Raw genomic sequence first — 26,870 nt, 5'->3', positions numbered from 1 at the left:
GTATTTGCCTGAACAACCATAATATTCAACCAAAAGTCGTCAAATTATAATGGTGACTCGGATCCATCTTCTCTTTTGAAAAGAGCAGGGTTAAAACCAAGAAAATTAATCGTACATGCGCTGGCTTATCAAAGTTTTCGAATCAGTTCAAATGCGGTGTAAATAAACCCGACATCATCATCCTTCCAACAGGTCTGGTGACACCGGGCATGACTTGGTCTGGTGACTGACCCAGAGAAACTAATTATGAGTTCATGGCAAACTGGAAAGAAAGAAAGTGTCTGTTCGCTCCCGAGTGTTTCTGCAGTTATCACAAGAGGACTGTTCATCCTGCAGTTAAGCAAAACTGCAGAGAGATTAGCATGAAGGCTTTGTGACCTTTCACGTGGCTGACAGTTGACTTGATGAACAAAGTGTGACTAATGATGTGCTCTGAGTCTGGGATTTTGGGTTTTTCTAGTTTTGTATTTTGGATTATTTTCCTTGTATCCCTGTTTATTCATGACTCTCTTATGTTTCCACATCTGGCTTCTTCTTCATCTTTGTGTTTATGATTTGTAACTTGTGTCAATTTAGTCTTGCATCCCTTTTCAGTTGTGGCTCTCTTCCTGTTTTATTTTGGTGACTGTTCTTCTCTGTATCCTTTGTCTTGGTTAACGTCCTCCACAGTCATTATCTTAGGCTACGTTCACACTGCAGGTCTTGATGCTCAATTCCGATTTTTTGATCTAATCCGATTTTTTTGTCTGCTTGTTCACACTACAAATAAAATGCGACAGCAAACGCGCTCTAGTGTGAACGCTCAAAGCGGCCGCATGCGCAAAAGAAGACGTCACACACAACGCGCTCTGTTTAGACCCAGACCAAACAGTATTGTTTGACTGATGGCCGTTAATATAAAGACTTCGGACTTTACGTTTCCCAATTTTTGCTTTAAGTTATTTTGTTATTTACATAATAATGTGAATAACCTAATAATGATCCTTATTGCTGTTTTAGAGGAGCGGTGCTGCAAAGGATAGCTGCAGATTTCTGTCTGAATCTGCAGATAAAATGTTCACGTTGTCTTCCCAACAGTTTCACTGGATGGCCAGGAAGCGTTCGCGATGTCTTCTCCGGCGCTGATAATTAGCGTCTGTCTTGTGTCAGTGACGTAAAAGACGGATTTAATGCGACATGACCATCAAACAGCAGTCGCTTTCTAAAACATCGGATTCAGTACCACATACGAAAGTGACCCAGATCGGATTTGAAAATATCGGATTTGTGCCGTTCACACTGTCAGACCATGATTGGATATGGGTCACATAGGGTCAAAAAAATCGGATTTGATGCGCTTTCGCCTGCAGTGTGAACGTAGCCTTAGTTAACCCCAGCTGTGTTCCTACCTGGTTTTTTTTATCCCCTCATTATGTAAAATGCCTGAGTTCTGTACACAGCCAACCTTGACAATTATGTTGGACAGACTGACAGAGCTTCAGTTTGTGTAAGAAATAAAACAATTAGGCTCCCAAACTTCTAATTATATTTGAAAACAAAAGCAAAACCCAAAAAACAACAAAACCTTACAGAGTAACCTGTAACTCCAGGAGGACCAACTGGGCCTTGTGGACCTTGACCGCCTGGAAGACCACGGGACCCAACTTCACCCCATGGTCCAATGTTGCCGTGGATACCCTGTTGGATTAAAGTATGTTTAAAAAACAGAGAAAATCAAGTGAGAAGTCCATAGACTTTCTTGGTTTTATACAATCTGATTGAAGTCTGTTAGTTAAATACTCAAAGACGTTCACATGCTGTGTGTAGAAAACACACACAGCTGCAGTCATGTGAAAAACAAAGCCCACGCTCGGAGCTCGGAGTTTAAGAGTGAAGGTAGCAGCAAGCTACTGCTCATCAAATGCACTTGATTAATCAAGTGTGACCATCTCTATAGAAGCAGATGTTGGTCTGGAGCTTTCAGCTGTGTGCTAACAAATTAATACCACAAATTTTTGAATTTTTTGAATGCAATACAAACAAATTGCAAGTCTGCATTTTGGGTCCTTTCCTGCCTCCCCGCACACAGACCATGACACAAATGGTACCAAACCTCAATGAATTGAAGCGACCTTAAAATAAAGTTCAAGAGAAGTTGGACAAAATTCCTCCACGACACGAGAAACTGAAAATTATACAGAAAACTATTACTTCAAGTTACTACTGCTAAAGGTGGTGGCACGTTATCACAGGACTGCACGGAGTCCAATGAAAAACGTTCTTTTCCACACACCTGCCTTCATCTAATTCTCTAATTAACTCACAAACCAATGCTGACGTGTAGAAACTCAAACCGCTGACCAATCAGTGCGTCCGACCTCCTGGGCCACAGCGTTCTCACATTCTCAAACATCAAGACATTTACCACAATAAAATCAAAGGCATAAGTTGACCAAAAGAATGTGTAAACAAAGGACTGGATGAACGTTTTGTATGGACAAATAATTAAAATGATCTTACAGGAGCGCCTCTGTATCCCTGTGGTCCAGGCATGCCCATCTCTCCCTGGAGAATGACAAGAACTTGACTTTAGTAAGAAGTTAGAGAAACACTTATAAATAATGAACAGGCGATAGTAGAAAATAAAAGGGACTAATTCACTTACTCGGGGGCCTTGTATTCCTTTCGGTCCCTCCTCTCCTCTTGTACCCTTCACAGCACAAACGTTATCTTAGCATATGAGGAGCTAAATAACTGAGTGACTGATAAACCTGCTACTTAGTAATGAAGATGTGAGGCTCATACCTTAAATCCTTTACTTCCTGTTAGTCCGCTGGGGCCTTGTTTACCTACAACCCCCTAAAGGAAACATCAGGATTGGATTTTTTGGTCTGGCTATAAAGAAAGTACCACAAATTCCAGAAAGTCTACATTCATATATCATTGTTTGGGTTGAATTTTCAAGGCTTCATTATTTTCTTTCAACAAACACAGGAGTACTCTCCATACAGCTGCACAGTAACATACTCTCCTTCCTGGCTGTCCCGATGTCCCCTTCGTTCCTCTGCTGCCAGATTCTCCCTGGAAGTCGAATGACACAACGCTATGATCCTAACGTCACACAATTCACTGTGCTGAGTGATCACAGGACTTTAGATCCTCATCTTAATAAATAAATCATTTATTACAGTCACTCCCATAGTCTCCAAAAATACTAACCATGTTTCATGAAGCAAGAATTTAAAAATTGCCTTACACTCTTTCCTACAGGGCCTTGGAATCCAGGAGGTCCTGTTTTTCCAGGCATTCCCTGTGGAAATGAGAACATGAGATAATAACTTGTCCCACTCCAGGATAAGCAAATGCAGCTGTCATATAACAGGACGAGCTCACTTTAGGTCCTGGAGGTCCGACCGCTCCATTCACTCCATTTGCACCAACAGGTCCCTGAAGCAAAGATCATATTAGTTTAATATCTGTTACTGTTACTGCTCAAGTATCATTTCTGACAGATTAAATGTTAACTATTAACCTAAAGAAGAAAGGATCAGATCTGATTCAGGAAGACTTAACCCATTTTGTTCTGTAGGAATAACAAACCCATAACAATAAATACATAAAAAGAAAAATAATTCCCATTAATAAGGGAGGCTTCTGTTCCAAACACAGCACATGGTTAGTCTTACCGAGGCTCCACGACTGCCATCCTGCCCCTTGTGGCCCAGATGACCTTTAAATCCCTGAAAAATGAAAGAAATGTCTCCTTTTTTCTATTTGTTTTTTCTAGTGTGAATAAAAAAAGGAGTTAAAATTTACCATATATTTGAAATCCATATAAATACAATACAATTTTATTTATATAGCACGTTTAAAACCAGGGGCTACACCAAAGTGCTTCACAGTAACGAACAACGGTAAATGATTACACTGAACAGTAAGTCATTAAAACAAAGTAAAACAGAGAAAATAGAGAACAAACAAAAGCATAAGTAGAGATCAGAGATGATTATCCAGAGAAATGAGATTCTGCAAAAACTCAAAATCTCAGCAAGTATATTTGTCTTATTTCTAGTCAAAATTATCTCATTACACTTAAAATAAGACAAAATCAGCTACAAAGCAACTTTCCAGTAAGATTCAGGAACTTGTTTCATTGGCAGATTTTTTCACTTAATACAAGATATTTTACCTTGAAATAAGTGAAAAAATCTGCCAATGAAACAAGTTCCTGAATCTTACTGGAACGTTGCTTTGTAGCTGACCAGATGATCGTAAAGAACGGCTGGGAGTATAGAGACTGAGGAGGTATATAAATAGTGCCATCATCTGGATAGTAGCTTTAGCAGATGTCATGTGTGGTGGATTGATCAATTCTGTTTTAAAGCTATAAACATGTGTTTCTCTAATGTTTACAGGTAAAGCATGGTCACCTTCAGGCCTTTTGAACCCGGCATCCCCGGGACTCCAATCTTCCCCTAAACAGATGGGGTACACAATCAGGTACAAACACAGTGTGAACTCTTTGACATGCCTCTGTTTAATGCAATAGTAAGAGCACTGATTGGTCGATGCCTTCAGTCACAGATGTAAAAAAACAACAATTAACAGCGCAGTCATGCAAGTACAGAGTAAGAACTTTAACCATATAGGAACCTTAATACCAGGTTCTCCTTGAAGTCCCCTCTCTCCTGATGTCCCCATCTGTCCCTGCAACAACAAATAAATACATAAATAATACAAACATAAGTATCTATACTGAACATGTTGTCACTTATACTCACAACAGGACCAGGGATTCCAGAAAATCCCGCTCGACCTTCCCGACCCTTTGACAAGAAGAATGACTGTTAATGGTTAAGAAATGTTACAACACTGCTCCCTCTACAATACTACAGTTCACATATTTTTGGAAATATTAAAAGTAAGAAAAAGCTGAAAAACACCTCCTTTTTATGTTTATTTTATGTTGACTTTGCTTTTTAAAATGTCTTTTAACCCTTTAAAGCCGGTCGGTGCAGGCACGCTCTGTTTTGCGTAACTATTTTTAAATCCCGGTAGCTCTGCAACCACGTGAGCTAGCGCAATAATTTTTTTTGCATATGAAGCCGGAGGAGTTGTACTTACATCTTATGCCATCAGCTTGTCCTCGGTCACGGTTTCCTTCCACATATATCTTTGCAAAAACTGCATAAAAAGCACTTGTAGCAACAAAAACATAATATTCCAGAAACACCCAATGCCGATCCGATCAGCTGTTCATAACACTTCCTATGTCCATCAGCACTGCCCGAAACCGGAAGTGATGTCATTTTGCGGAAATGTAGTTTTTTACCATCAGGGCCTCATGAGCCTATACTGGTGTTTTTAAAAGTTATGTTTGACTTTATGACTTTCTGTGTCGTTTCTGGGATGCTTAGGACTCATATTGCACTGCTGGAAATAGTTTATTTTGATGCATATGCTGCTTTTTTTTTGCAAATTTGCACTATAATATTTATTTTTCGTTTTTCCTGCAGTATATAAAAATTGGTGTATTTCAAAAATAAAACTATGAAGACACTCAAAATAAATTTCCTGTGGTGGGAAGCTATTTTGTGCAACTTTTTTGTATTTACAGTTTTGAGGGATAAGCCTCTTAAATTTCTCTAACTACAAATACATGTTAAAAAAACAAAAACGATTTTCAATTTTTTTGTAGTTTATTGCACTTTTTGGAATTTATGTAATTACTATGCACTTAATGCATACATATTATTAAAATTTGGGCTATAATGGTTGTATTGATGTATAGCAACTTGAAATGCTCCCAAAAATGGCTCCACAGCATGTAAAAATATAATACAAGCTCTGGCGGACTTGGTTCTATGGTAGGTCTTAAAGGGTTAAATACCAAGTTTGGCCTCTGATCTTTAAGGTCACACTGAGATATGCAACATTCTGTCAAATTAAATTTCTGTGCAAATATATTGATGTATTTTACTGCTGTCAGCCATAACTGCATTAACGCGTTAAAAAGCTAACCGCGCTAATGTGTTGACGCCATGCAGCCCCACGCACGGGGTGATCCGTGGTAAGTCGTTAACTGAGATTTGCCGCGGTTAATGCGGTTATGGCGTTAACGTCAATTTAACGAGATTAACGCTGACAACACTCATTTAATTTTTATAGATATGAATTATTCAGACTCCTTACCTTATTGCCTCGAGGTCCAGGACTTCCTTGAATACCAGCTGGTCCTCTGTTTCCCTACATCACATCATATTTGTGCAACAAAATTCACTTTTCAGCAAAGAAAAAGAGTCAAGATAAACAGATTCAACTATTTGCTCAAACTCACCTTGGAGCCATCTTTTCCCTGCTTCCCTGGCTCTCCCATGATGCCATCAAAGCCCTACAACATTGGATGAAGATATGAAATAAGATCTGATATTACAGAAGCTTTAGCATCATAAGTGAGCATGTTTTTTTTAAATATATATTTATTTTTTACACTCACAGCAGGTCCAGGAAGTCCTGGTAGCCCCGCATGTCCTCCAAGTCCCTCAAGTCCCGTTGGCCCCGCGTGCCCCTTTGATCCCGGCTTACCTGGAGGTCCACGAGGACCCTGAACAAACAAAACAAGCTGATTCACTGATCTGATCAGTTAACCAACCACAGACCGGACAGATGGACAAGAAAATTACCTGTGCTCCCTTGAATCCTGGATCCCCCTTCTCACCTCTCCTGGATTTGACACCCTGGTGGTGACAGAAACACATAAGTAAACAGAAAACAACAGCTCAGGAGACCAAAAGGGAACATCAATTAATGTCATGCATTATAAAGGTTGGAACCATTTTAGCAAGAGTGAGAAATTAAATTCTTTTAAGTAATCTTACGGGATCACCTGAGGATCCAGGCTTTCCTGGATTCCCACTGGCTCCCTAAAATAAGGGGACATTGCTCAGGTAAACTCACTACAGCATAGACAAACGCAGCACACTTACTCTTTAGCCTAATTATCTTACGTTTAGTCCAGGTGGTCCAGGTTGACCTACTTCCCCTTCATCTCCTGGATCACCCTGGTGAAATGTAAAAAACAGAAAATTCAAACGGCAGTGACCCGAACTGGTAACTGCGTACGTTCACAAACCAGTTTGACATTTTATGTCTTCAAGTATACTCACAGTGCTACCTTTAGGACCTGGAGGTCCATTAGGGCCTGGGTTTCCCTGTGAGGTCATTGATCAAAGTGTTTTACTCACAATTAATTTTTCAACATGTGATAAAGAACTTTTTTTTTTTTACTCCTAAAAAGATTTACTCAGATTACATTAGGTTTATCTTCCTACTCTCGTTTTTAATCAATATTATCTCATTTCCACCTTCCTTTGTTCACAAACTACACGTGACCACACCAAAAACGTGCAACTTTCATTTACCGAACGCTGAACAACGTGTTGGTTGTTTCACACGTGATCATTTCATGCTATACAAAAGCTTTACTAATACCTGAGGGCCACGAACACCAGGAAACCCGACTGTTCCATCCGGACCGGGCTCTCCCTAAAGCAATGCACGTATGTATATTTTGGACATTTACTGAGGTAAGTGACAACGTCTGCAAGAAAGGGAGCAAATATAAGTGTTTTCTCACCTGTGACCCAGCTGCTCCTCTGGGGCCCATTTCACCCTGATGACCCTGACAGTTTAAATAATTGCTCTGTAAATGTCTTTAAAAAACAAACAAACACCACTTTGAGTTTGTTTACTTTACTTACTGTTGGTCCTGTAATTCCTCGGACACCTTTTCCTCCTCCGGGACCCATTTTGCCCTGAAAAGAAGGCAGATTAATAGATGCTCATTAATAGTATCTCATGTTTAATTAAAAATAATTTTCAGTGTGATGGTTTTGTGGGAGGATATAACTTACCGGAGGGCCTCTCGGACCACAGAAGCCTAAATCCCCAGTTTGTCCCTGAAAACAATGAAAAGCAACAATGAATGCAAAGTAGAAACAGTAGAACACCAACACAGATCATTTTTTCTATCTGTTTGTGTGACACTGACCGAAGGCCCTGACGGTCCTGGGAAACCGGGAGGACCTCTTGCTCCGGACGTGCCCTGTAAACATTGGACTTTTCAGATGTAGCTTTAAAATGTACATAATTTGAGAGCAATAATTACTTTAAGTCATCTGTTTTACAAATATTAAGTAATAAAAAGCAACTTTTTGAATGTGCTGGGAATGGAGCTGGTCATCTGAGCTTACTATGTAGCCAGGAAGCCCAGCGTGGCCTCTGACTCCTTTATTTCCCTGTAGGCACAAAGACACGGATCAGAATCCCGTGCAGCCCTCCTGCAAAACGACAGCACTTCTACAGATGACTCATCTGGCCTTGTCTCCTTTCTGTCCTCTGGGTCCCTGTGACCCCGCCTCGCCCTGATAACCCTGCAGGCAGAGAAAATGTTTGACTCTTAATATAAATCTTTGACACTTTAACATATACAGTTATAATAGTATGAGTAAGCTGCACAAATAAGTGGCTGTCGCTCACTGGCCAAATCATTAGATACAGATTTCTAGTGGTTTCATGGTGCTGGGTCATTTTGACTCAGCAGTTTTAGTTTCATGTGTTTCGGTGTTTTTTCTGTATTTTTTTTTTTTATTCTTTAGTTTTCCTGTTTTGAAGATGTAATCCTAATTTTCAGCGTTATTCTGGTTAAGAGTTTTGTTCTTAGGTTTAGTTCAGCGTCTAGTCTGTGCTTGTCATGTTTCCTGTTTTACTTTGAAGGTCCGTGTCTCATGTCAGCGTGTCCAGTGTTTCTCTCCCCTGTGTTGTCCTCATTCGAGTCAGCTGTGTCCTCACGTGTCTCCACCTCTCCTGATCACCTCATGTGTGTATTTAAGTCCTCCGTCTCCCTTTGTTCATTTGTTCAAGAGCTCATATTACCCCAGCTCTTCAGCAGCTTCACTGGTTGCCCAGAGAAGCCAGGATAAACTTTAAAATCTTACTTCTCGCACACAAGTGTATCCATAAATCTGCTCCTTCCTATTTGTGTGACCTGCTTCATATCACCACTGTTTCCCGCCCTCGTCTCACCACTGTGGGGATCAGAGCCTTCAGTCGCTCCGCTCCTCGGCTCTGGAACTCTCTTCCTCCAGCTGTTGTGGCCGTTTTTGTTGAATGTTTATAAAAAGCAATTTGTATTCATTTTTGTTTTTTCTTTAAAGTTGTAAGAATATGCTGACCTAGTTTTGTTATGTAAATTTGTAATTAATTTTATTGGAAAAGTTTTTGGAAAGTGATTGCTTTATTGGCTTATGGACCCTCCCATTAATCAGGGGATTAAGAGCACCCTGGGGGGGTAAAGATGGTTTTTGTTTGCCAAACGTCTGATGGGAAGACGGGAGGGTTAGAAAATGATTTTTTTGACCACTTTTGAAGTTGTTAAAGCAAATTAAGTCAACTTTCGTTTAATTTTAAGTTTTAAGAAGTTATTTGGTTGATTTTTGTTTATAATTTTCCACGAAATAAACGGCAGATGATTTTTAAACAATGGAGTCAGAAGTGCGTTCGAAAACAAACCTCCCGTTGCCACCCACGGCCTTTTCTTGGACTTTTTTGGCGTTTGGAACATAAAAGGCCGTGACACCAGCCATAAGAAATATAAACTCTCTTCCAGTATTTAAGTCACAGCTCAAAACACATCTGTTCAAACTGGCTTATTCACTTTAGTGCCGATTTTATCTGTTGTCAAGTTCTGTTTTGCAATTTTAACTTATTTTATGTATTTTATGACTATTGCTCCTTTTTTACTATTATTATTACTATTGCCGCGTCGTGCCAGCTGTTTTGGCCACTTTGCTTCAGCCATAATAAAAGCTCGCCTTTCGTTTAAAGTTCGGTTCCGTCTTCTCGCCCGTGTCTGCTGCTGGATCCACCTCACTCAGTCCACTCGGTCCGTGACAGGTTCCTCGTGACTGTGAAAGCCATTTCGTTACATCGACGTCCAAGAAAACAGTTTGAGGTGATTTGAACTTTGTGATGGCGAGTCAGTAAGGGCTGGGCATGGTCAACAACAAGACTCAGGCAGGCTGTGGCACTCAAACGATGCTCAGTTGGTGCTGAGGGGACCAGGTGAGCCAACAACATTATACTGAACTGTTGATACAAGGCAGGACGGATCCATGCTTTCTACCATCTGATAGGTGAGACTCATCAGACCAGCCGACAGTAATGGCAGCTGCTGTGGTCTTTTTCTGTAGCCCGTCTCTCTTGTCCGTCCAGAGAGGTCTCCTGCGTACCTCAGGCCTAATAAGTAGTTATCTGAATTACTGCTGCCTTCCTATCAGCTCTGTGTAAAGACTAGTGAGGGTTGATCAGGCGTTTCTGAAATACACAGACCAGCCTGTCTGGCACCAACAACCCCCCATACACTCAAATAACCTTTCTTCCTGATTCTGAAGCTCAGTTTGAACTTCAGCAGGTCATCTCGACCATGTTTACGTTCTTAAATACACTGAGTTGCTGCAATGTGATTGGCTGATTAGATATTTGCCTTTAACAGGCAGTTGAACAGGTGTATCTAATAAAAAGGCCAGAGAATGTATGCTGTCTATGCACGTGCATGCTAAAGCCTCCGTAGTTATAATCCTGATAACATTATAAGTTCAGGACAATCTTACCCACTCACCCAGCTCCCCACTGCTGCCCTGCTCTCCTGTGTAGCCTTTGGGACCCTATAAGGACAACTAAGGAGTTAATTCCCCAGGCACCAGTATGACTAACTTAAATCCATACATGGAAACTAAAAAGAAATAAATACATGTTTTCCAGGAGATTTACCTGCTCTCCAGGTAAACCTGGGGGGCCCGGGTCAGCATTGTGTCCTGGGGTCCCGTCTCTTCCAGGTCGGCCCGGGGGACCCAGGATACCCTGTGGACCAGGACTGCCCTGGAGTACAACGCAACATGTAAAGTAGGTAGAAGAATAATCACGAGACATTACAGAGCAGATTTACAGACAATAGTAGTAATATCTTTCCTCTCTATTCAATATAAATTTGCTTCTACCCAGAATTCCTATTACTACTAAAATATATCCAGGAAATATTAAAACCTCTGTCCTGACCAACCACAACAAGCCAGCATCCACTTAAGCATCATATTAATGTCTTAATCCACCATTTACACTAATTCGATTAGATGCGTGGTCATCTAATCGAATCACTTCATCACTAAATCACTTTAAGCATATTTGCACTGCAAGAGACACTTACAAATGTGGATTGCACAACACTGTACAGCTGCTGTTATTGTGTATTTATATTTCTTCATACATTCTTATATATTTCTATACTGTGTATTGTGTATTTTGCTGTACAGTTATTTTATTTTCAACTTTAATTTATATATTTTATTTTATTCCTTCCTAGTTAAATTTACCCTTTTTAATTTTCATATTTATTTCCTATCTTATTCATAGCCTTTTTTTTCTTTAGGTCACGAGCAGTTGTCTAAGCATTTCACTGCATATCATACTGTCTATGACTGTGTATGTGACAAATAAAATTTGAATTTGAATTTAGTATCGCTAGAATAATATATAAGTTATCACCCTACTGATCAGTCATAATCACGCTAAAAACCACTTGATATTTACATAGTCAGCTGCTTTGACCTAAACATTAATCATCTCATTTTGCAATATGTGATTTGCCTTACACTTATTTTTAGTTGTCATGATGTGAGCCCCATGATCCTGCACTCAAGTAATCAGATGCAAAAAAACAAAAACAAATCAGAGAAACATACGATGATTCCTTGAACTCCTTTAGGTCCTTGCTTTCCAGGAATTCCAGGTAGTCCCTGGAGAAAAAGTAACCACTGGAGTCTAGTTACAGTCCTTTATTTGTATTGTCAGGTAAAACTTTCAAGTTGAATTTAGCCATAATGTCTTTGTCTACTTACAATTGGTCCATCATCTCCAGGAGGTCCGGGAGGACCCGGAGGCCCTTTAAGTCTCTGAGAACAAAAACACACAGTGTTACAGCTCAGGCACAACATGTCTTTATTATAACATTCAAATGTATATGTGCAAAGAATAATTTTTTGATTAACCTAAAAAATAATCTTCTCAGAGTACCAAAGTTCAGCTGCTATAAGAAAGGAGTTACTGTAAAAAGTCATTTTAGGCGCATTCATGTTATAAAACAAACGCCTACCGGCCACGAGGACACCAGCTTTTTGTAAATTTGCTTTTTCTGCAAGAAAACAGTGAAGAATGGATTTTTTTAATCATGATTACTGAGCGTTCACACACAGAAAGAAAAGCTTATTCATACTTACCCTGACAAAAACAAACTTTAAAAATAATATCACAGCAGTGGTAACTATAAGCTCTGAAACAATTACCGATTTAAATTGTCACAGTTATAAGAACGCATCTGTCAGCAGTGAAAGTGGACAAACATGTGATAATGAAACACAAGCAGACACTGAAAAATTAAAGATCCAATAACATTAAAACTGCTTATATATCGTAGTCAGTACAAATGAAACAAGTCAGTCTCTTCTAGATCGCACATGAAATGATTCAGTGGATCCAGAAGGATCACGTTTGTATTTTCCTGTCTCTCAGTTAATCTGATTTCACTTATTTCAGTTCTCTATATATTTGTCAAGCAAAAGTATCTTATAATGTTAAAAAAAATTCTAAAAAAATGACACATTTAAGAAATAAATATTTAAACAATTTTACTAAAACTAAAACTTCTCACATTTGCTAAGCAGAAGAATGTATATCTCCTGTTTTTATTAAATATGCTCAGTCTTGGAACATGTCTGTTAAAATAGTTTTCATTTCATCAAACACAGCAGCAGCTCACCTTGAAAGCCTCCCACTCTTCTTCAGAAGTTTTAAACACAACAATAGCCGGCATCCCAGCGGGACCAGCGGGGCCTCTGTATCCAGTCTGCCCGGTCCTGCCCATCACGCCTGGGTATCCCTTAGAAGACAAACCCCCCAAAACAAAACCAAGAACAAGAACAAGAATTTGACATTTTACTTAAAGTTTATTAAAGATTCATGAAGACAATTTAGCACCAAGAAAAATACAAACACGTGAATGTGAAAAGAAACCAACAAATCTACGCCTCTAAAAAACTAAAAAAGAAGATTAACGCAATTGTAAGCCATGCTTCCGAGCTCATTGCAATATCTATTTATGAACAAGTGCTTAAATTACACCAAGATGAATTTTATTAAGTTTAATTTAACACTCACTTTATCTCCCTTAGGTCCCGGTGGACCAGGTAAACCGTGCAATCCCTGAAACAAACAGTAGAGCTGAGTCATTGGATCATGTGAACCCAAAATGATTTTAACTAAGATTACTACAAAGTGAACATGATGGGTAAAACTAGAATTTCTTTTAAATACACACTCATTATGAATTTGATGTGTCGCACTAGTTTTTGACTTATCACACATGTTTTTACACATCTGGAGCAGATGCAGGTATTTTATCTTCTGCATGGGAGCTTTTAATGTGAAGCCATGCTATTTTAATAGGTGTAGAATATTGTATTCGATTGGCTTTCTGAGATACGTAAGACCTTTAATGAAGAGAATGATGTCTGGATGGTTCCTCCTGAAGGAGGTACCAAAGATGCTTTTGGGATCTTTGTGCAAACAACCTCTGAAACATGCGCTGCAGCCCCAAACAAATCTCGGAAGCTGGCTTTTAAGCTGCCGACGAGCCCGACGGTCCATCGTCTCAAGCAGTTGGCTTCCATGAGTTTCACTAGTAATTGAATTTTTGTGATGCCTCATACCACAGGCAGTTTCTCCCGTACTGTTTCTCAAGATTCTCCAAAACTTTATATTATATTATGCACTAAAGATGAAATTTGGCATTTTGACAGAATATTAAAACCGTCTCCATATTTACCTCACAAAGACTCTCTACAGTGTTGCCAGTTGGCCTAAGTAGTTGCAAGTTATTACTTTCTTTTGTTTTTCTCCAAATGCCTGTGTTAAAACTGCTTTCATGTAACCTGCTCCTCCATCTACATGCAGGTAGAAAGGCTTATCATAGTCAGGCAAAGCTAAAACTGTATTTGTCTGTAATGCTAGTTTTAAGTTACTGTCTTCTTCTTCTTTGTAGATGCAACACTACATTTTTATTTAAGGCATTTTAGGTCATTTCTATTTTTTTCAAAGAATTCACACATCTCACACATCTTACATATTTCAAACTTTTAAGTTAGGATTTAAAAAACTTCTTTATTTGAACTTTTCCCACAAGGTTCCACTCTTCCTATAGCAGCTTCATATAAAGTATGCACCAGGCTTTTAATCTCAATGTGGATGCACTGCTCACAGCTCTAAAACGAGACATTAGTAAATCATATGCCTAATCATTATGTGTCACTGTGAGCCACAAGTATGATCACAAATGTGTTTTTCAAACCAACAAAAAAAACAAAAACAAGTTGCTGATGGCATGAACGCTTTACACACACGAGTCAGGACACACAAAAAAAGCTGCTGCCAGAAACAAATCAGAAGTGTGAGGAAAAAACACAGACAGCTGCATGTGTGAGCTTTAATAGCATGCAGCAAAATGTGTAACTTGCTCATTAGCTTAGCAGTGTCCACATATTTAATTCAGCTTCTCAATCCTGTAGCTTTAGCTGTTGTCTACAGGGTTTAGCTTATTAGTTGTTAGTATAGGTTTGCTCTACATCTCAGCAAAGTCTCATCTAGGATGGCAGGTTTTCAAGCAGGTAAGCTGCCTCTATGCACTTAATTAGTTTAGATATTTTCTTTATTTCCTTCATCTCATATGTCGTTGTACTGAACTTGAGCAAACCTTAAGCTTGATGCAGACTACTTCAGTTTCACCCTTTCCCAAGCTGGAGACATTTTCCTTCTCACACACTTTCCTTGGCTGAACGATGACACAGCCTTAACATACCTTATGCATCTCTCTATTTCATTTAATATGTCTTCGTGTGAATTATCTGCTTTCATTCATTCTATTCATTCTGGGCATGGACGTCATCCCAACTATGTTTCATTGTTAATACCAGTTTACAGGTTGTTATCCTTGCTATTATTAGTTTGAATACATTAGAGATAATTTAATTATCTCTAATTTAATTTAGCCTTTTGTTTATTCCACTTTATTCCTCTTGTATTTATATGTATTCAGTCGGGTCTGTATCCAGCCCTTTTTAAACTTCTACTTTGATCTCTAACTTTTCACTTGGTGAGGGATTATTATGATCTTCCTGATATGGATTATTTATACAAGCTGGTTACATGTGTGTACAAAGTTATTCCAAGAACTCAGAGCTGAGGTTCCCCTTTTCTACATCTGTATGTTCTCAGGAAAGAGGAAGCTGTTAGTTGCTAAAATAAGTTTATCACTCAAAAGTTGTTATATGGCTACATTTCACGTAGCTGATCGCACTATGTACAATTTTCTTTTAACAAAACTATACTTTAAACGATGACACACTGAACACGAGTGTAACTGGGGGTGTGTTATGTACAATCAACCAAATATATATTTGGGAAAAGGAAAAAGGTGTAGTGTAGCTGATGACCTTACAAATACACCTGAGGGTTACAGTGCCACAGTTTAGCCAGAGGAGGGAGCCAGTGCATCTCACTGGAGAGACTAACCCCCCTCCCCTACACACACACACACGGTTTTCTAGGTGCAAGAACTGACACAGATATATGCTGCCATCGTAGTCATCAAATCAGCTTTGTGCAAATTCAATTTCATCCAAGGACACGGCCGTAAATAAGCCGAGAATATCAGACAAATGTGATTAAAATTTCCTGTGTGCTTTGTTTATAATTTCATTAAAACTCTGAATCAATGTGAATGAATCTTTGTTTATAGTACCAAGACCCACAAAGGTAAAAGTAGCTACAGTAGTGAAATCAAGTCTTATTCATACATAGTTACTGCAAAGCATGAACAAATCCCTACCCTTTGACCTCTGATCCCAGGTGTTTGACGTCTGACTGTGTTTGTAGGAGGCGGATTCGCTGCTCTGTCAGTCTGCTGTGGAGGTTCAGTCTCTGACTGGATGCTGAAGCCTACGGTGCTAAACTGGGAGATCAAATCAGGCGAGGGATGACTGTAAAACCTGTCACCGTCTGCATGCCCTTCCTCCACCTCTGGATCCGTTTCATTTTCATCTGTCTCCGTCCCATTAACTCCATCTCCACCTTGAAACGGGACTGCTTTTCCTGTGGGTGAAACAGTCTCAAACGTGTCTTCCATTGCCTCCTTTTCTATTTCCTCACTGGCTGAAACATTACTCATCTCAGTTTCTGTGACCCTGGGACTCAGAGCTCCTCCACTTTGTAGTGTGGGGGTTACAACCGTAGCTGCCCTTTCCACTGATACGTCTTCCTCTGTTGTTCTGAAGTCTTTAAAGGAGGGAATAGCGACTACTGGGACTGGACTGGTAACCACTGATGACAAAGCCTGTTGTCTAATTTTGCCTGTTTCCACTTTTTCTGGTAAAGGGTCCACAGTGGAAGCAACAGATTCTGTGGTGAATCCTGAAGTAGGAATAGATGAAACCGTCCCTGTTTTTGTTTCTGTGTGAGTTCCTGATGAGGCAGCTGCAGCTGTGGCGTCCTCAGACTGAATGTTAGGGCTGGCAGCTGTCATCTCGGCAGTTTGTGCTTCTGAGTTCCCCGTCCCAGTTATGTTAAGATGCGACTTGGAAAGCTGCTCATTTCCAGTCGAAGAGCGAGGCCTCGGTTCCGGCTTTGGCTCGTCTGCTTCTCTGTTGGTTGGACTTGTAGTATTTGTAACTAGATCTGCATGATTGTTCAATACTTTGGCGTTTCCATCACGTATGGGAGGATCAGGATGCGACTTCAAAGGGGAAGCGCTGCTTACTGGATCCAGCCTTGGCGTCACCTCAGTGTGACCAGCCTGCGAAGTCGAGCTTTGAGGGGAATTTTCTGAACTGGATGATACTCGGACTCCAGGCTGAAGGTTTGTCTCATCCACAGATCCAGCCTGCAGGGAAATCTGACCACAGTGAAGATTATTTCACATTTTAGTCCATTTTCAACCATCTTGCAGTTTTCATTTTGCTAAACATTTGATTAAAGCATTTGATGCCTAAATGACATTCCTGAGTAAACTGCTTCTCGTGGATTCACACACAAGTCCAAAGCACAGTTACTCAGCTCGCAGACAAACGCTCCCTCTGTGGCTTCACCCAGACACACCGGCCAATACAAACACAGACTGTACTATGGAAAAATGTTATTAAATGTCATAGATTCACACTTATTTGTTAACAGAAAAGCAAACAGGGCAGCACAGTGTGGCCTGATGAACTTAAAGCGTGAAGCTGTAGGGCTGAGGAGAGATTACTAAAGGGTGTACACACTATCAGATAATGCTACTGCGTGGGTGTGCACCAGCTAATCCTAGCAGATATCTTCAGCTTTGTCGTGTAGAGATTACTGACCCTGTAACTTATTCCAGCTTTGAAAGCCTGCAGCTTAGGCTGGCATCTAAATCAAATCTGTATAACTGTTAGTAACTCTTGATTACTTTAAGAAAGTTAAAGCATAGAAACTATTTATGCTACACTCCACATAACACAGACATCATCCGTAAAAGGAACAAAAAGGAACATATATATTAGGATGAGCAGCAGCAACAACTGATCTAGTGTGTTTTAGACACCTTAACGATCTCTGATAACAGGAAAAATAAAACGCTGTCAGAAATCAAACGACGTGTTTGTTTGTTGACTGTCACAGCGTTGTGTGTCTTAGACATGAGCACATGATGCTCTCATCTCCACGGCGATGCTCAGCTGCTGCAGGCAGAGGTTTGCCCAACTATAACTACTACTTGCTTAATCCTGACCCCAGATTCAACCTTAAACCAAGTCTTTGCCATGAAATGTTATGATTCACAGAAGTCGATGCATGTTAAACACATGTAAATACCAGAGGAAAAACCTCACTTATACTTTAAAAAGGTGAGTTCTGTTTTTATTGTGGTGGACATCGACATCTGCATACCTCACTTGTCTTCACTTACTTATTTATTTATCTTCCATTATTTTTTAATCCTTATTTATCTTTATTTATCTTGTTCTTTTAAACTAACGTGGTATTTGTGTACGGACAGCAAAGGAAGAATTTCGTTGCTCAGAGAAATGTCATTTCTTCTGTACATATAAACGCCGCTCATCATGCTACATGGTCTCAGCTGTGGCCACACGTGGATGCCAGAATCAGCAACATTAATATCTCACACAAACAGACTTCAGATGTTTTACTACATTTATATACATTACCATTCAGTGGTGCCTTAGTTTTTACTGTATTTAGCATATTATGACATAATATTAGATTATTATTATGTCGTCTGACTGTCCTGCAGATGACATAATGCTTTTATTTTGTTGTTGCTCTTTCCGTATAGAAAAAGCAGACAAAGAAGGGTGTTTAAATCTCTCATAACCAAAGAAAAACCAGACAAAACCCAAAAAATTATCTATGTGAACAATAAATATGTCAGGTAAAAATGACCAATAATCGATTCCTTTGTGAAAACATGCATCTGTCCTTCAGGCAGGTTTAGTACACTGACCTCTTCTGTCTGTGACTAATATGAAGGTCAAAACATTTTAAGGGGTGAAATTATTCTTTTGCAGAGAGAATATTTTATTTGCTATGTTGCTACAGTTGAAGTAAAAGTCCTCCACCATCGATGATTGTTTCATTTGCACATATAACAAGAGCCAATTACTTGAAACGTGTAAATAAAACAAAATTATTTAATTGCTACAGTTACTGAGCGAAACAGAAAAGGAGCAAAGGCAGGTGAAAACAGTAAATGTAAGTAAAGTGATTCTTGGTGTAGATCAGTGAGAAATCTACAGCGATCTGGTTTTTCCTTTACATTTCAGAGCCTTGTACCTTTACTCTTAACCTAAACAGAAATAATTACACTTTCTGCTTCTACTACTAGTTGACGGTCCACTGGAAAAATTAAACAGAAGTATATCAGCAGTATTTTTCAGAGATAAAAGTACTTCAGTGCAGCCAGACTTACGTAGCTCAGCAGCAGCAGCAGCACAGAAGAGCCCTGCATGGCTTCTGGTAACATCCGGACTCCTCAGTCTGAACTGTGTGCCAGCGCTCTGCCTGATAAACACCAGAGGATGCACTCCCCCCCCCCCCTGGAGGCCCGAGCCAAGCACTGGCCCGGCTGTCCGTTTGTTTGAGGCTGTGGTCATTTGTTTGATAAAATCGAGGAACCAAACGAGACAGCTGAAGGCTCAGCATGAGAGAGATGTCTCATTTAAACATTGTGGCAGCACAAAATCACATGAACATATCCATCTGCTGGTGGACGCCAGTGTCTGTGATCTTCAGCAAGCTAGCAAGTGCCTCAGATCTCACAGTGTGAACAATGACAGACACTCGGGGGTGTTTTCGTCTAAGCTTGCTGCTGCACAGAAGGTGTAAGTCCTTTGTTTCTCATGTGGCAGAGACTGTCTGAGGTGAGACTTCACAGACAACACCACTGCACTGCGTTGGGCTTGGGATGAAGAATAAGACGACTACCTGGAGAATCACAGATTCACAAGCATAAGTGAGACCAGTGTTAAAAATTTACATTTTCTCTGCCATAAAGTTTATTTTTGGACACAAAAAGGAACAAAGACGACTTTTCTGTCATGCAATCGACCTATATGACCCCAGTCTGCCTAATTCACCATTGAACTTCACACTGATGCAACACCCCCATTCCCCCCACCTCAGTCTTCTTTGTCCAGGGTCAGAGGGGGAGGACTGTGGCCCAGGTGAGGAATGTGACATAAGGATAAAAAAGTGAGGGGCTGCTGCCTCAGAAGGGGATTTGTGACCACGGTTTGGGATTACAGTAAAGAGTATGTGGTGACGGAAAGCTCCGCCCAGCAGGATCAAGTTCAAAGTGTTGATCTGAGGTAACAGTCCAAGTACAGGATGAATTTGGGGAGGGACTGGAGCCTATCCAAGCTATAGGACGAGAGGTGGGGTACACCTGAGGCAGATCACCAATCTGAGGGCCAGCACAGACAGAAAGGCATCCCTCACACTTGCATTCACGCCTACAGCAATTTATAATCACCAGTCATCGAACCCGTCTAACGGCATGTGTGTGGGAGAAAGCTGCAGCGCCCGGAGAGAACCTACACAGACCCAGGACCGTGCTCGCCGATCCGTGCGACACGTGACGTGCTGCGTGCATGCAGTCAATGCACACGCACAGTTTCCAGAAGAGTCCACAGATTTTAAGTCCATGGTTGTGACATCATAGTGAAACTAAACAGTGTCCTCACAGAGAGCTGCATCACGTGTTGATGTCAAGTATATCACAAAGCTGTCAGATTCACAGGGCATTAGTACTCGGTATGGAAACATTCAAGGTCAAGTTAAAGACCTTTGAGCTAAATCCTTCCAAGCTGCACATCATGGAAAATGAATCCATCCTAGATAAACAAGCCCACTGCAGTCAGGTATGACCTTGTGAAGTCTCTTCCGAGAACATGCGTAATCTGTTTATCTATTGAAGACGACAGTCTCTACTTAGTTTGCATGTTAATTTGTGAGTAGTTTTGTTCCATTAATGGGTTTCTGCCTCAGAGAAAACAAACAGTAGCTTATTACAGCTAAGCCAATTACTTTTCAGACTGACTGTTGCGGTGATGCAAACAAAGGTTTTGCGCAGCAAAGGTAGTCCCAGTTAGATGTTTATTTTTTAAAAACACCACAAAACTTTATACCTGGAAGAAAATGTGTTTAACAAGTTTCTGTGTTGCATTTCACTGGTAATATTTACAGAAGGCTGAATGCAGCATCTAATATCCTCTGTAATAAGTGCTGACTGCTGGTCCAGGAGCAGCAGTATGTTCACCTCGGCAGACGTATGATGGATTATTGATAAGGTGTCTGAATATCCAGCTCCCAGAATATGCGATGATAGAGCAGCAAATATGTTTTATACAACTAATATACAGCGAATGACTCACAAACCCACTGTGGACATAAAAATCAACCTTGATGAGGCTATAAAGGCTGATTTTAGTGAAACTTTTGCTTTTTTACCCATTAAAACTGGATGTGATGACTGTGAGAGGAGACTGACTGATGGCTGCTCCGAGTCTGCTCACAAAACAAACTCGACCTCTCACCTCCGCCACTTAAAAGCCCCAGCCTGCTTAATCCTTCACACGTATTTATTTTGGGAATATATGTGAACAACAAAATAGAAACACAAAAAACAGCGTGGGTATTGAAAAACGGAAATTTCAGGCCAAATCTGGATTTTATGAATGCGTTACTCGTGTAGATGATTCCCAACAAGACGGGTCAGTCGAGCTTCCAACTCGTGTATTTTGTTCATTGCACTTTCATGCTCTCTTACAAGAACTGCAGGTATTTCACCTCCATTTAATAACAGTGATGGAAAAAGGCATAACGAGCAAGTCGTGCAACAAAGGGTCGTACATCCAAACCCAGTGGCCCCAGCTGTCTACTGGATTTAAACCAGCACCTTCTTGCTGTGAGGCAACAGTGCTAACCACTGCTCGACAGTAATGGGCAGTAACGCGTTACTTGTAACTTTAACGAGTAAAGTAAGGGATTACTATTGCAAAAACGGTAATTAGATTACCGTTACTTTCCTGTAGGAACGCTGCGTTACTGCGTTACTAAAACCGTGATTTTTTTGCAAGAATGTCTCATGACAGTGACGTAAGCGAGTGCGACGTTCGTGACAACAGCTGTGTGCAGATCAACAATGGATCATATATCGAGTGCAGAGAGAGTATGAGCGTGCAGCGTTTAAAGCGTGGAAGTACTGACCTTACTTTGAGTTTGATTCCATAAAAAGTGACAAAAACATTAGTGTCCGCTGTGCGTGGGAAGAAAACTTCTTTTTACAGCGAAAAAAACCCCTAAACTTCCAAGCAAGCACCGAGTAGCTACGACGTAATGGGAAACTCACAGAGAAACTCGCGGATTCTTCCACTGACCGCTGCACACCTGCACCAGGGTAAACCTCCGCCTACCTCACTCCTGCTTTACAGGTGAAAATAGAGCAACAGGACCGCTGAGTCTTTGACTTTATTTATTTTCTGCTGTGTTTTACTTGCATCTATTTGAAAGAGTGAGTGTAAACACAAAAAATATTTTATTTTATGTGCTGGAATGTGCAGAAAATAGGTTTAAATGTTAAACTAATTTCTTCCAGTCAGAGAATGTTGCATATAATTAAATTTTTGCTTGATGCATAAAGTTAAAAGATTAAAACTAATAAAACAAGTTTTAAAAAGAGACTTTTCCATTTGATTACATTTTGTATGATGGATTATGCAGAAAAAGTAGAATTGGGCTGAGAGATCTATCGCTTTATCACCTCTTCAGGTTGGAAATCGTGTTTTTAAAAAGTAACTAAGTAATTATTTACTTTTGAAAATAAGTAATCAGTAAAGTAACGGGATTACCTTTTTGGGGAAGTAATCGGTAATTAGTTACTGATTACTTTTTTCAAGTAACTTGACCAACACTGGTGCTCGATTTGGTTGCACGGAGCCAAATTCTTGGCAGTGACATCACTCAGTGAAGAAAAGTCAGGTGACCTCTTTTTAATTGTCCTTTGTGAAGCTCGTAGACAGGCATCATGAATAAAATAAAAATGTAAAGATTGCAATAAATTAAACATGGATTTATTTTGTACAGTTTATACTACATATTTACCAGAAAGCTTCTCTATCTAAGAAATCCAGGCTTGACAGGGAACTCTTTGGGTGAGTTTTCCCCAGGCACAGATTAGGCTCTTCTGTACAGACAGTAAGGTGAAGTCCTAGGCTGCACTGTACATGCTAAGCATGGCCTCATATACTACAGGTAATCTAACTGGTACACTGTATAACTCAAGTCTTGCAGTCAGCACACTTCAAAGGTGGTGTTGTTGCTAAATGACACCGTCTCTTCATCGCGACTTTACGTTCAGGTCGTCAGCGGGTGACTTTGACCCCTCAGAAATATCCCGTTTTCACATTTCAAACTCAACATATTATAACAACACAACAACACGTGATATAAATATACATCTCATTTAGAGGGAACGACAAATCATCTATAATTTTGAAATGTTGCAGAGGGAATGCCGGGAATAAACATTTCTCTGCTTTGCTCTGTTTCATAATCACATTGTTGGCAAAATGAATCTCAGTTAACATCATGGGCACACTAAAACAAAAAGTAATCAGGCGTCTTTAAGACACGGCTCTCTCACCCATCTCTCGTTATCGCTGTCACCGTGATCATGCATGTGGAAGTTACTAGAACTCTGAAGCTCGGAAAATACTGAAATGCCTGCTTTTTGTTTGTTTTTTACTGACAGAAAGTGATGCGGTGGGAGCACAGAGACTAACCAAACAGTAGCTTTGATTGCTCTTTTGTTGAAGCATCCTTGTTGCATCACATGTATGAAAGACATCAAATTCCCATCACTTCTGTCATTACACGAAAGAAGGCAACACGCCCCGAAGAGGACGCATCCCCGGCTCTATGTACAGGAGGAACATGGCTTTTGTCACATCTCTAACGCATCAGCAGTCGTTATTCAGCACAGACATGTGGAAACTGAACATCCATTTGGCTTCATGTAGTAACAACACCCAGGCTATCTGTCCTACGGATGGCTGTCCTCGTGCCAGGGATTTTGTGGTCCACAAACGGAGCAGATGGACACGATAGGATCTGTTCAGTTCTTACGTTAGTCGTGATCGTACTATGTTGACTGACCCGTAGGGTAAAGAGTCACTTAAAGTCCTTCTGATTTCATTGGAGATCCCGAGTGAGTGTTTTTCTGCAGAGGATTTCAGAATTCAATGGTCTGGTATCCTGAGACAAAACCTCTCTTACTGTGTGATCTGCTCATCATTTGCACACACACAGCCCTGGACTATACTCCACTTTCATATACTGTTGCTTTGACATTGTGGCAAAAAAAATAACTCTGTTACCAGCTGTTCAGTTCACTAAACATCTGGTACTTGATTTTCTGTATTGATTGATTAATGCCCATGAATCTTGTGGATAATCTGCTGTAAACAGGAACTGTTGGGAATGGCTGGCTGCCCGTTATAAACTTGCCAAAAACATCTTTTTGTTTCAATGCACAGACTAACAGCGACCTCCCCAAATGACCTGAACATGAAACTAAAATACATTCATCTTATTACATGTTTACATGCTACCTCAAGCTTCACTTACAGAAAATGCACTTAAATCAGTGTCTTGGATTCAGCTAGAAGATTTCCACATCTCACCATATTTTGTTCAAATAACACTCAAAACACAAAGTTGCGTGGGAAGGCTTGGCAACATGTGGGTTTGCCCGCAGTGAGCTACTAATGGTATTTTCAGTCCCTGCTGTTTTCGTGATTTGGCAAAAAAAATCTCTTTTAAGAGCGCACGCACAGAAATTCACATCCGTGTGCACACATGTAGTCTCCTCCAGCTACAACAAACGGACACGAGGACACATGCAGACAGACACCAGCATCCAGATAAACAGCAGTGGGACTGAGTCCTGCTCGTAATGCTACTGGCGCTGAGAACATCGGGTTCTCGGGGCCGCTGTGGAGCTAAAGCGTTGTGGTGCCGCGTGGGCTGTTCTGAGGTGCCCTGTGCATCCTCTTCATCGTTCTCTCTGATTTTTTTTGTTGTTTTTAGCAGCGATCATCCTCGTCTGTGTCGCTTAAGAGCTCGCTGGCGCCAGCTGGACTTGTCTGGCCCAAGTGCTTTCGGAAATGCCCATTAGGGACCTGCCAGGAGTGTCTGAGCTGAGGAGCCGAGCTTATGGCATTGGCCCGACCCAGGCTGGTGGCCACGGCAGTCTCAAAGGTAAGCGTCTCCTGCTTCTCACTTGCTTCGCCACTGCTTAGGTCCTCGTGGAATGGGAGGTAGGGCTCCGATATGTAACGATGAGGAGAGGGGTGGCTCGGTCCTGAAACGTGAACTCCGGATGACCCCTGGACTGCAGATAAAGGCCTGCTCTCCTTGTCAACCTTCAGTGAGGCCTCTGTGGGGCCAGCAGGAGTGTCCTGAGGCTGGCTCTGTCCCTCATTTGAGGCTGCGGCTGCTGCTGTTGTGGAAGAGGTTTGGGTTCGGCAGACGAGAGGAGAGTAGGAGATGTAAGGCCGTGGGCGAGAGGGAGTCTGGGGCAACTGGCGGCGATTACGAGGAGTACCAGACTCTGAGGCTGAGTGGGCAGGGCTGTCTGATGTGTTCACCTGCAAATAAATCAAGCACAATATTGAGTAAAAGACTTTGCCACAGAAGGACTGTTGGTTCTCATCCAGCAGTAGAAAACAGATCCTGATCCTATTATATGACAGATCTGCACAGTGGCCGGGTCAGGAAAGACTGAAGCACCTGTTTCTGTAAGGTCTGTGTGGGTCCTTCGCTAGGTGAGCGGGACCTTCTCCTTTCGCACGAAGGGTCTCGACTCCGCTCCTCGGAGTTGCAGCGCGACACATCAGGGGACAGCAGGTGGCGGCGCTCCTTGGATCGCCCTCTCTCGTGACTGATTGTTTCTTTGTGGTTGATTCTAGGACCTGAGAGAACAAGATCAAAGTGCCTTTGAGTCTGTGGCACCAAGACTTTGCAACAGTCTCCCCCTGCATTCAGCATACGTACATCTATCATGCATGCCCCCTCCCCCCCACTGTCACTCAGCACCGGATGCCTGCAGGGCTGTGTTCTCAGCCCCCTGCTGTAGACCCTGTACACACAAGACTGTACACCAACACACCCCACCAACGTCTCATCTCTGATGGAGATGATGAGACAGGGTACAGGGCCGAGGTGGTGCTCAGAAAAAACCTGAAGCTTAACATCCTTAAAACAAAAGAACTCATAATGGACTTCAGGAGGCACAGACAGGTCCTCTGATTGCCATAAATGGAGAATGGGTGGAATCTGTCTCCACCTTCAGGTATCTGGGCACCCACATCTCCGCTGATCTCACCTGGACCCAGAACACCAACGCCCTGGTAAAGAAGGCCCAGCAGCGGCTGCTTCCCTTCTACTACTCCTCAGTGGAGAGCTAGCTCTCCGACTGCCTGGGTGTTGGCAGTGAATATGGCAAATATAGAGATTATATAAATTAGGCATGGAATCAGGATTTTTTTCACTGAGTAACTTATTGAAACAAAGATGTAAACAGAAGAAGAAATGTCAGAAATTCTTTCAGCCTCTAACGAGATGTGGCTGTCGTTTAAGAAGAATTATTTACATCTACATTTTGTTGCTTTTGTGCTGTATTGCAGTACAAATATTTGCTCAAAATCACTCAGCGAAATATAAAGAATGAGAGGTGGCTCAAGACTTTTGCACAATAGTCTTCTTTTGACCAGTTTCCCCCCAAAACTTCACTCTGAATCAGAATCAAACCACAGCAGCTGCTTCACGGTTGTAATTATGACCTCTGTAGCTCCTCTGTCGGGGCCTGTATGTGGCATCAGGGCTGATCCTCTCCAGAGAGTGCTGTTCCTGCCAGAGACCGTTCACACACTGGTCTCCGATGGTAGAGAAGGAGCGCTTCATCAGCCTACTGTCTGCAGACATCCCAGGCTATATACATGCAAAACAACCAGAAGACGCATTATTTAAGTAACCAGGAATGACACCAACGAGCACACAAACTCTCTCCGGTGTCTGTAATAGTCATTTAAAATGTGCGGGCAAATTGTTTCTATTCACTGCTGTCAAGGAGCAAATACGAGCATAATAAATGCGCCCTGTGTGGATTTTAATAGTTTATTGATTTTTAAAGC

General features: G+C 41.1%; 2 protein-coding genes across 5 annotated transcripts in view; both read right to left on the bottom strand.

Annotated features, from left to right (window-relative positions):
• si:dkey-21p1.3 (collagen alpha-1(I) chain) overlaps positions 1 to 21,667 on the bottom strand; it is a 30,071-nt gene extending 8,404 nt beyond the window's left edge. The window contains exons 1-33 of the mRNA XM_040052687.1: positions 19,088 to 21,667; positions 15,974 to 17,035; positions 13,249 to 13,293; positions 12,851 to 12,970; positions 12,188 to 12,226; positions 11,934 to 11,987; positions 11,778 to 11,831; positions 10,810 to 10,917; positions 10,650 to 10,703; positions 8,358 to 8,411; positions 8,232 to 8,276; positions 8,030 to 8,083; positions 7,893 to 7,937; positions 7,740 to 7,793; positions 7,616 to 7,660; positions 7,471 to 7,524; positions 7,146 to 7,190; positions 6,987 to 7,040; positions 6,858 to 6,902; positions 6,663 to 6,716; positions 6,476 to 6,583; positions 6,317 to 6,370; positions 6,172 to 6,225; positions 4,641 to 4,805; positions 4,410 to 4,454; positions 3,666 to 3,719; positions 3,373 to 3,426; positions 3,236 to 3,289; positions 3,007 to 3,060; positions 2,785 to 2,838; positions 2,645 to 2,689; positions 2,500 to 2,544; positions 1,570 to 1,677 (exon numbers count right to left, since the gene is read on the bottom strand). Of these exons, the coding sequence (XP_039908621.1) occupies positions 1,570 to 1,677; positions 2,500 to 2,544; positions 2,645 to 2,689; positions 2,785 to 2,838; positions 3,007 to 3,060; positions 3,236 to 3,289; positions 3,373 to 3,426; positions 3,666 to 3,719; positions 4,410 to 4,454; positions 4,641 to 4,805; positions 6,172 to 6,225; positions 6,317 to 6,370; positions 6,476 to 6,583; positions 6,663 to 6,716; positions 6,858 to 6,902; positions 6,987 to 7,040; positions 7,146 to 7,190; positions 7,471 to 7,524; positions 7,616 to 7,660; positions 7,740 to 7,793; positions 7,893 to 7,937; positions 8,030 to 8,083; positions 8,232 to 8,276; positions 8,358 to 8,411; positions 10,650 to 10,703; positions 10,810 to 10,917; positions 11,778 to 11,831; positions 11,934 to 11,987; positions 12,188 to 12,226; positions 12,851 to 12,970; positions 13,249 to 13,293; positions 15,974 to 17,035; positions 19,088 to 19,141 (3,033 nt within the window). The 5' untranslated portion in view covers positions 19,142 to 21,667. The remainder of the gene's footprint in view (positions 1 to 1,569; positions 1,678 to 2,499; positions 2,545 to 2,644; positions 2,690 to 2,784; positions 2,839 to 3,006; positions 3,061 to 3,235; positions 3,290 to 3,372; positions 3,427 to 3,665; positions 3,720 to 4,409; positions 4,455 to 4,640; positions 4,806 to 6,171; positions 6,226 to 6,316; positions 6,371 to 6,475; positions 6,584 to 6,662; positions 6,717 to 6,857; positions 6,903 to 6,986; positions 7,041 to 7,145; positions 7,191 to 7,470; positions 7,525 to 7,615; positions 7,661 to 7,739; positions 7,794 to 7,892; positions 7,938 to 8,029; positions 8,084 to 8,231; positions 8,277 to 8,357; positions 8,412 to 10,649; positions 10,704 to 10,809; positions 10,918 to 11,777; positions 11,832 to 11,933; positions 11,988 to 12,187; positions 12,227 to 12,850; positions 12,971 to 13,248; positions 13,294 to 15,973; positions 17,036 to 19,087) is intronic.
• A 1,065-nt stretch (positions 21,668 to 22,732) lies between these two features.
• Positions 22,733 to 26,870, bottom strand: part of LOC120747121 (voltage-dependent R-type calcium channel subunit alpha-1E) — a 110,658-nt gene continuing 106,520 nt past the window's right edge. For all 4 annotated transcript variants that reach the window (XM_040052774.1, XM_040052773.1, XM_040052771.1 and 1 more), the window contains 3 exons: positions 26,520 to 26,667; positions 25,468 to 25,649; positions 22,733 to 25,325 (listed from right to left, as the gene is read on the bottom strand). In XM_040052774.1, coding sequence (XP_039908708.1) covers positions 24,762 to 25,325; positions 25,468 to 25,649; positions 26,520 to 26,667 — 894 coding nt within the window. In that variant the 3' untranslated portion in view covers positions 22,733 to 24,761. The remainder of the gene's footprint in view (positions 25,326 to 25,467; positions 25,650 to 26,519; positions 26,668 to 26,870) is intronic.

The sequence above is a fragment of the Simochromis diagramma genome, unplaced genomic scaffold (assembly GCF_900408965.1).
Source record: "Simochromis diagramma unplaced genomic scaffold, fSimDia1.1 OVJJ01000419.1, whole genome shotgun sequence".
Taxonomy (NCBI): domain Eukaryota; kingdom Metazoa; phylum Chordata; class Actinopteri; order Cichliformes; family Cichlidae; genus Simochromis; species Simochromis diagramma.
This window is presented reverse-complemented; position numbering and strand designations above follow the sequence as displayed.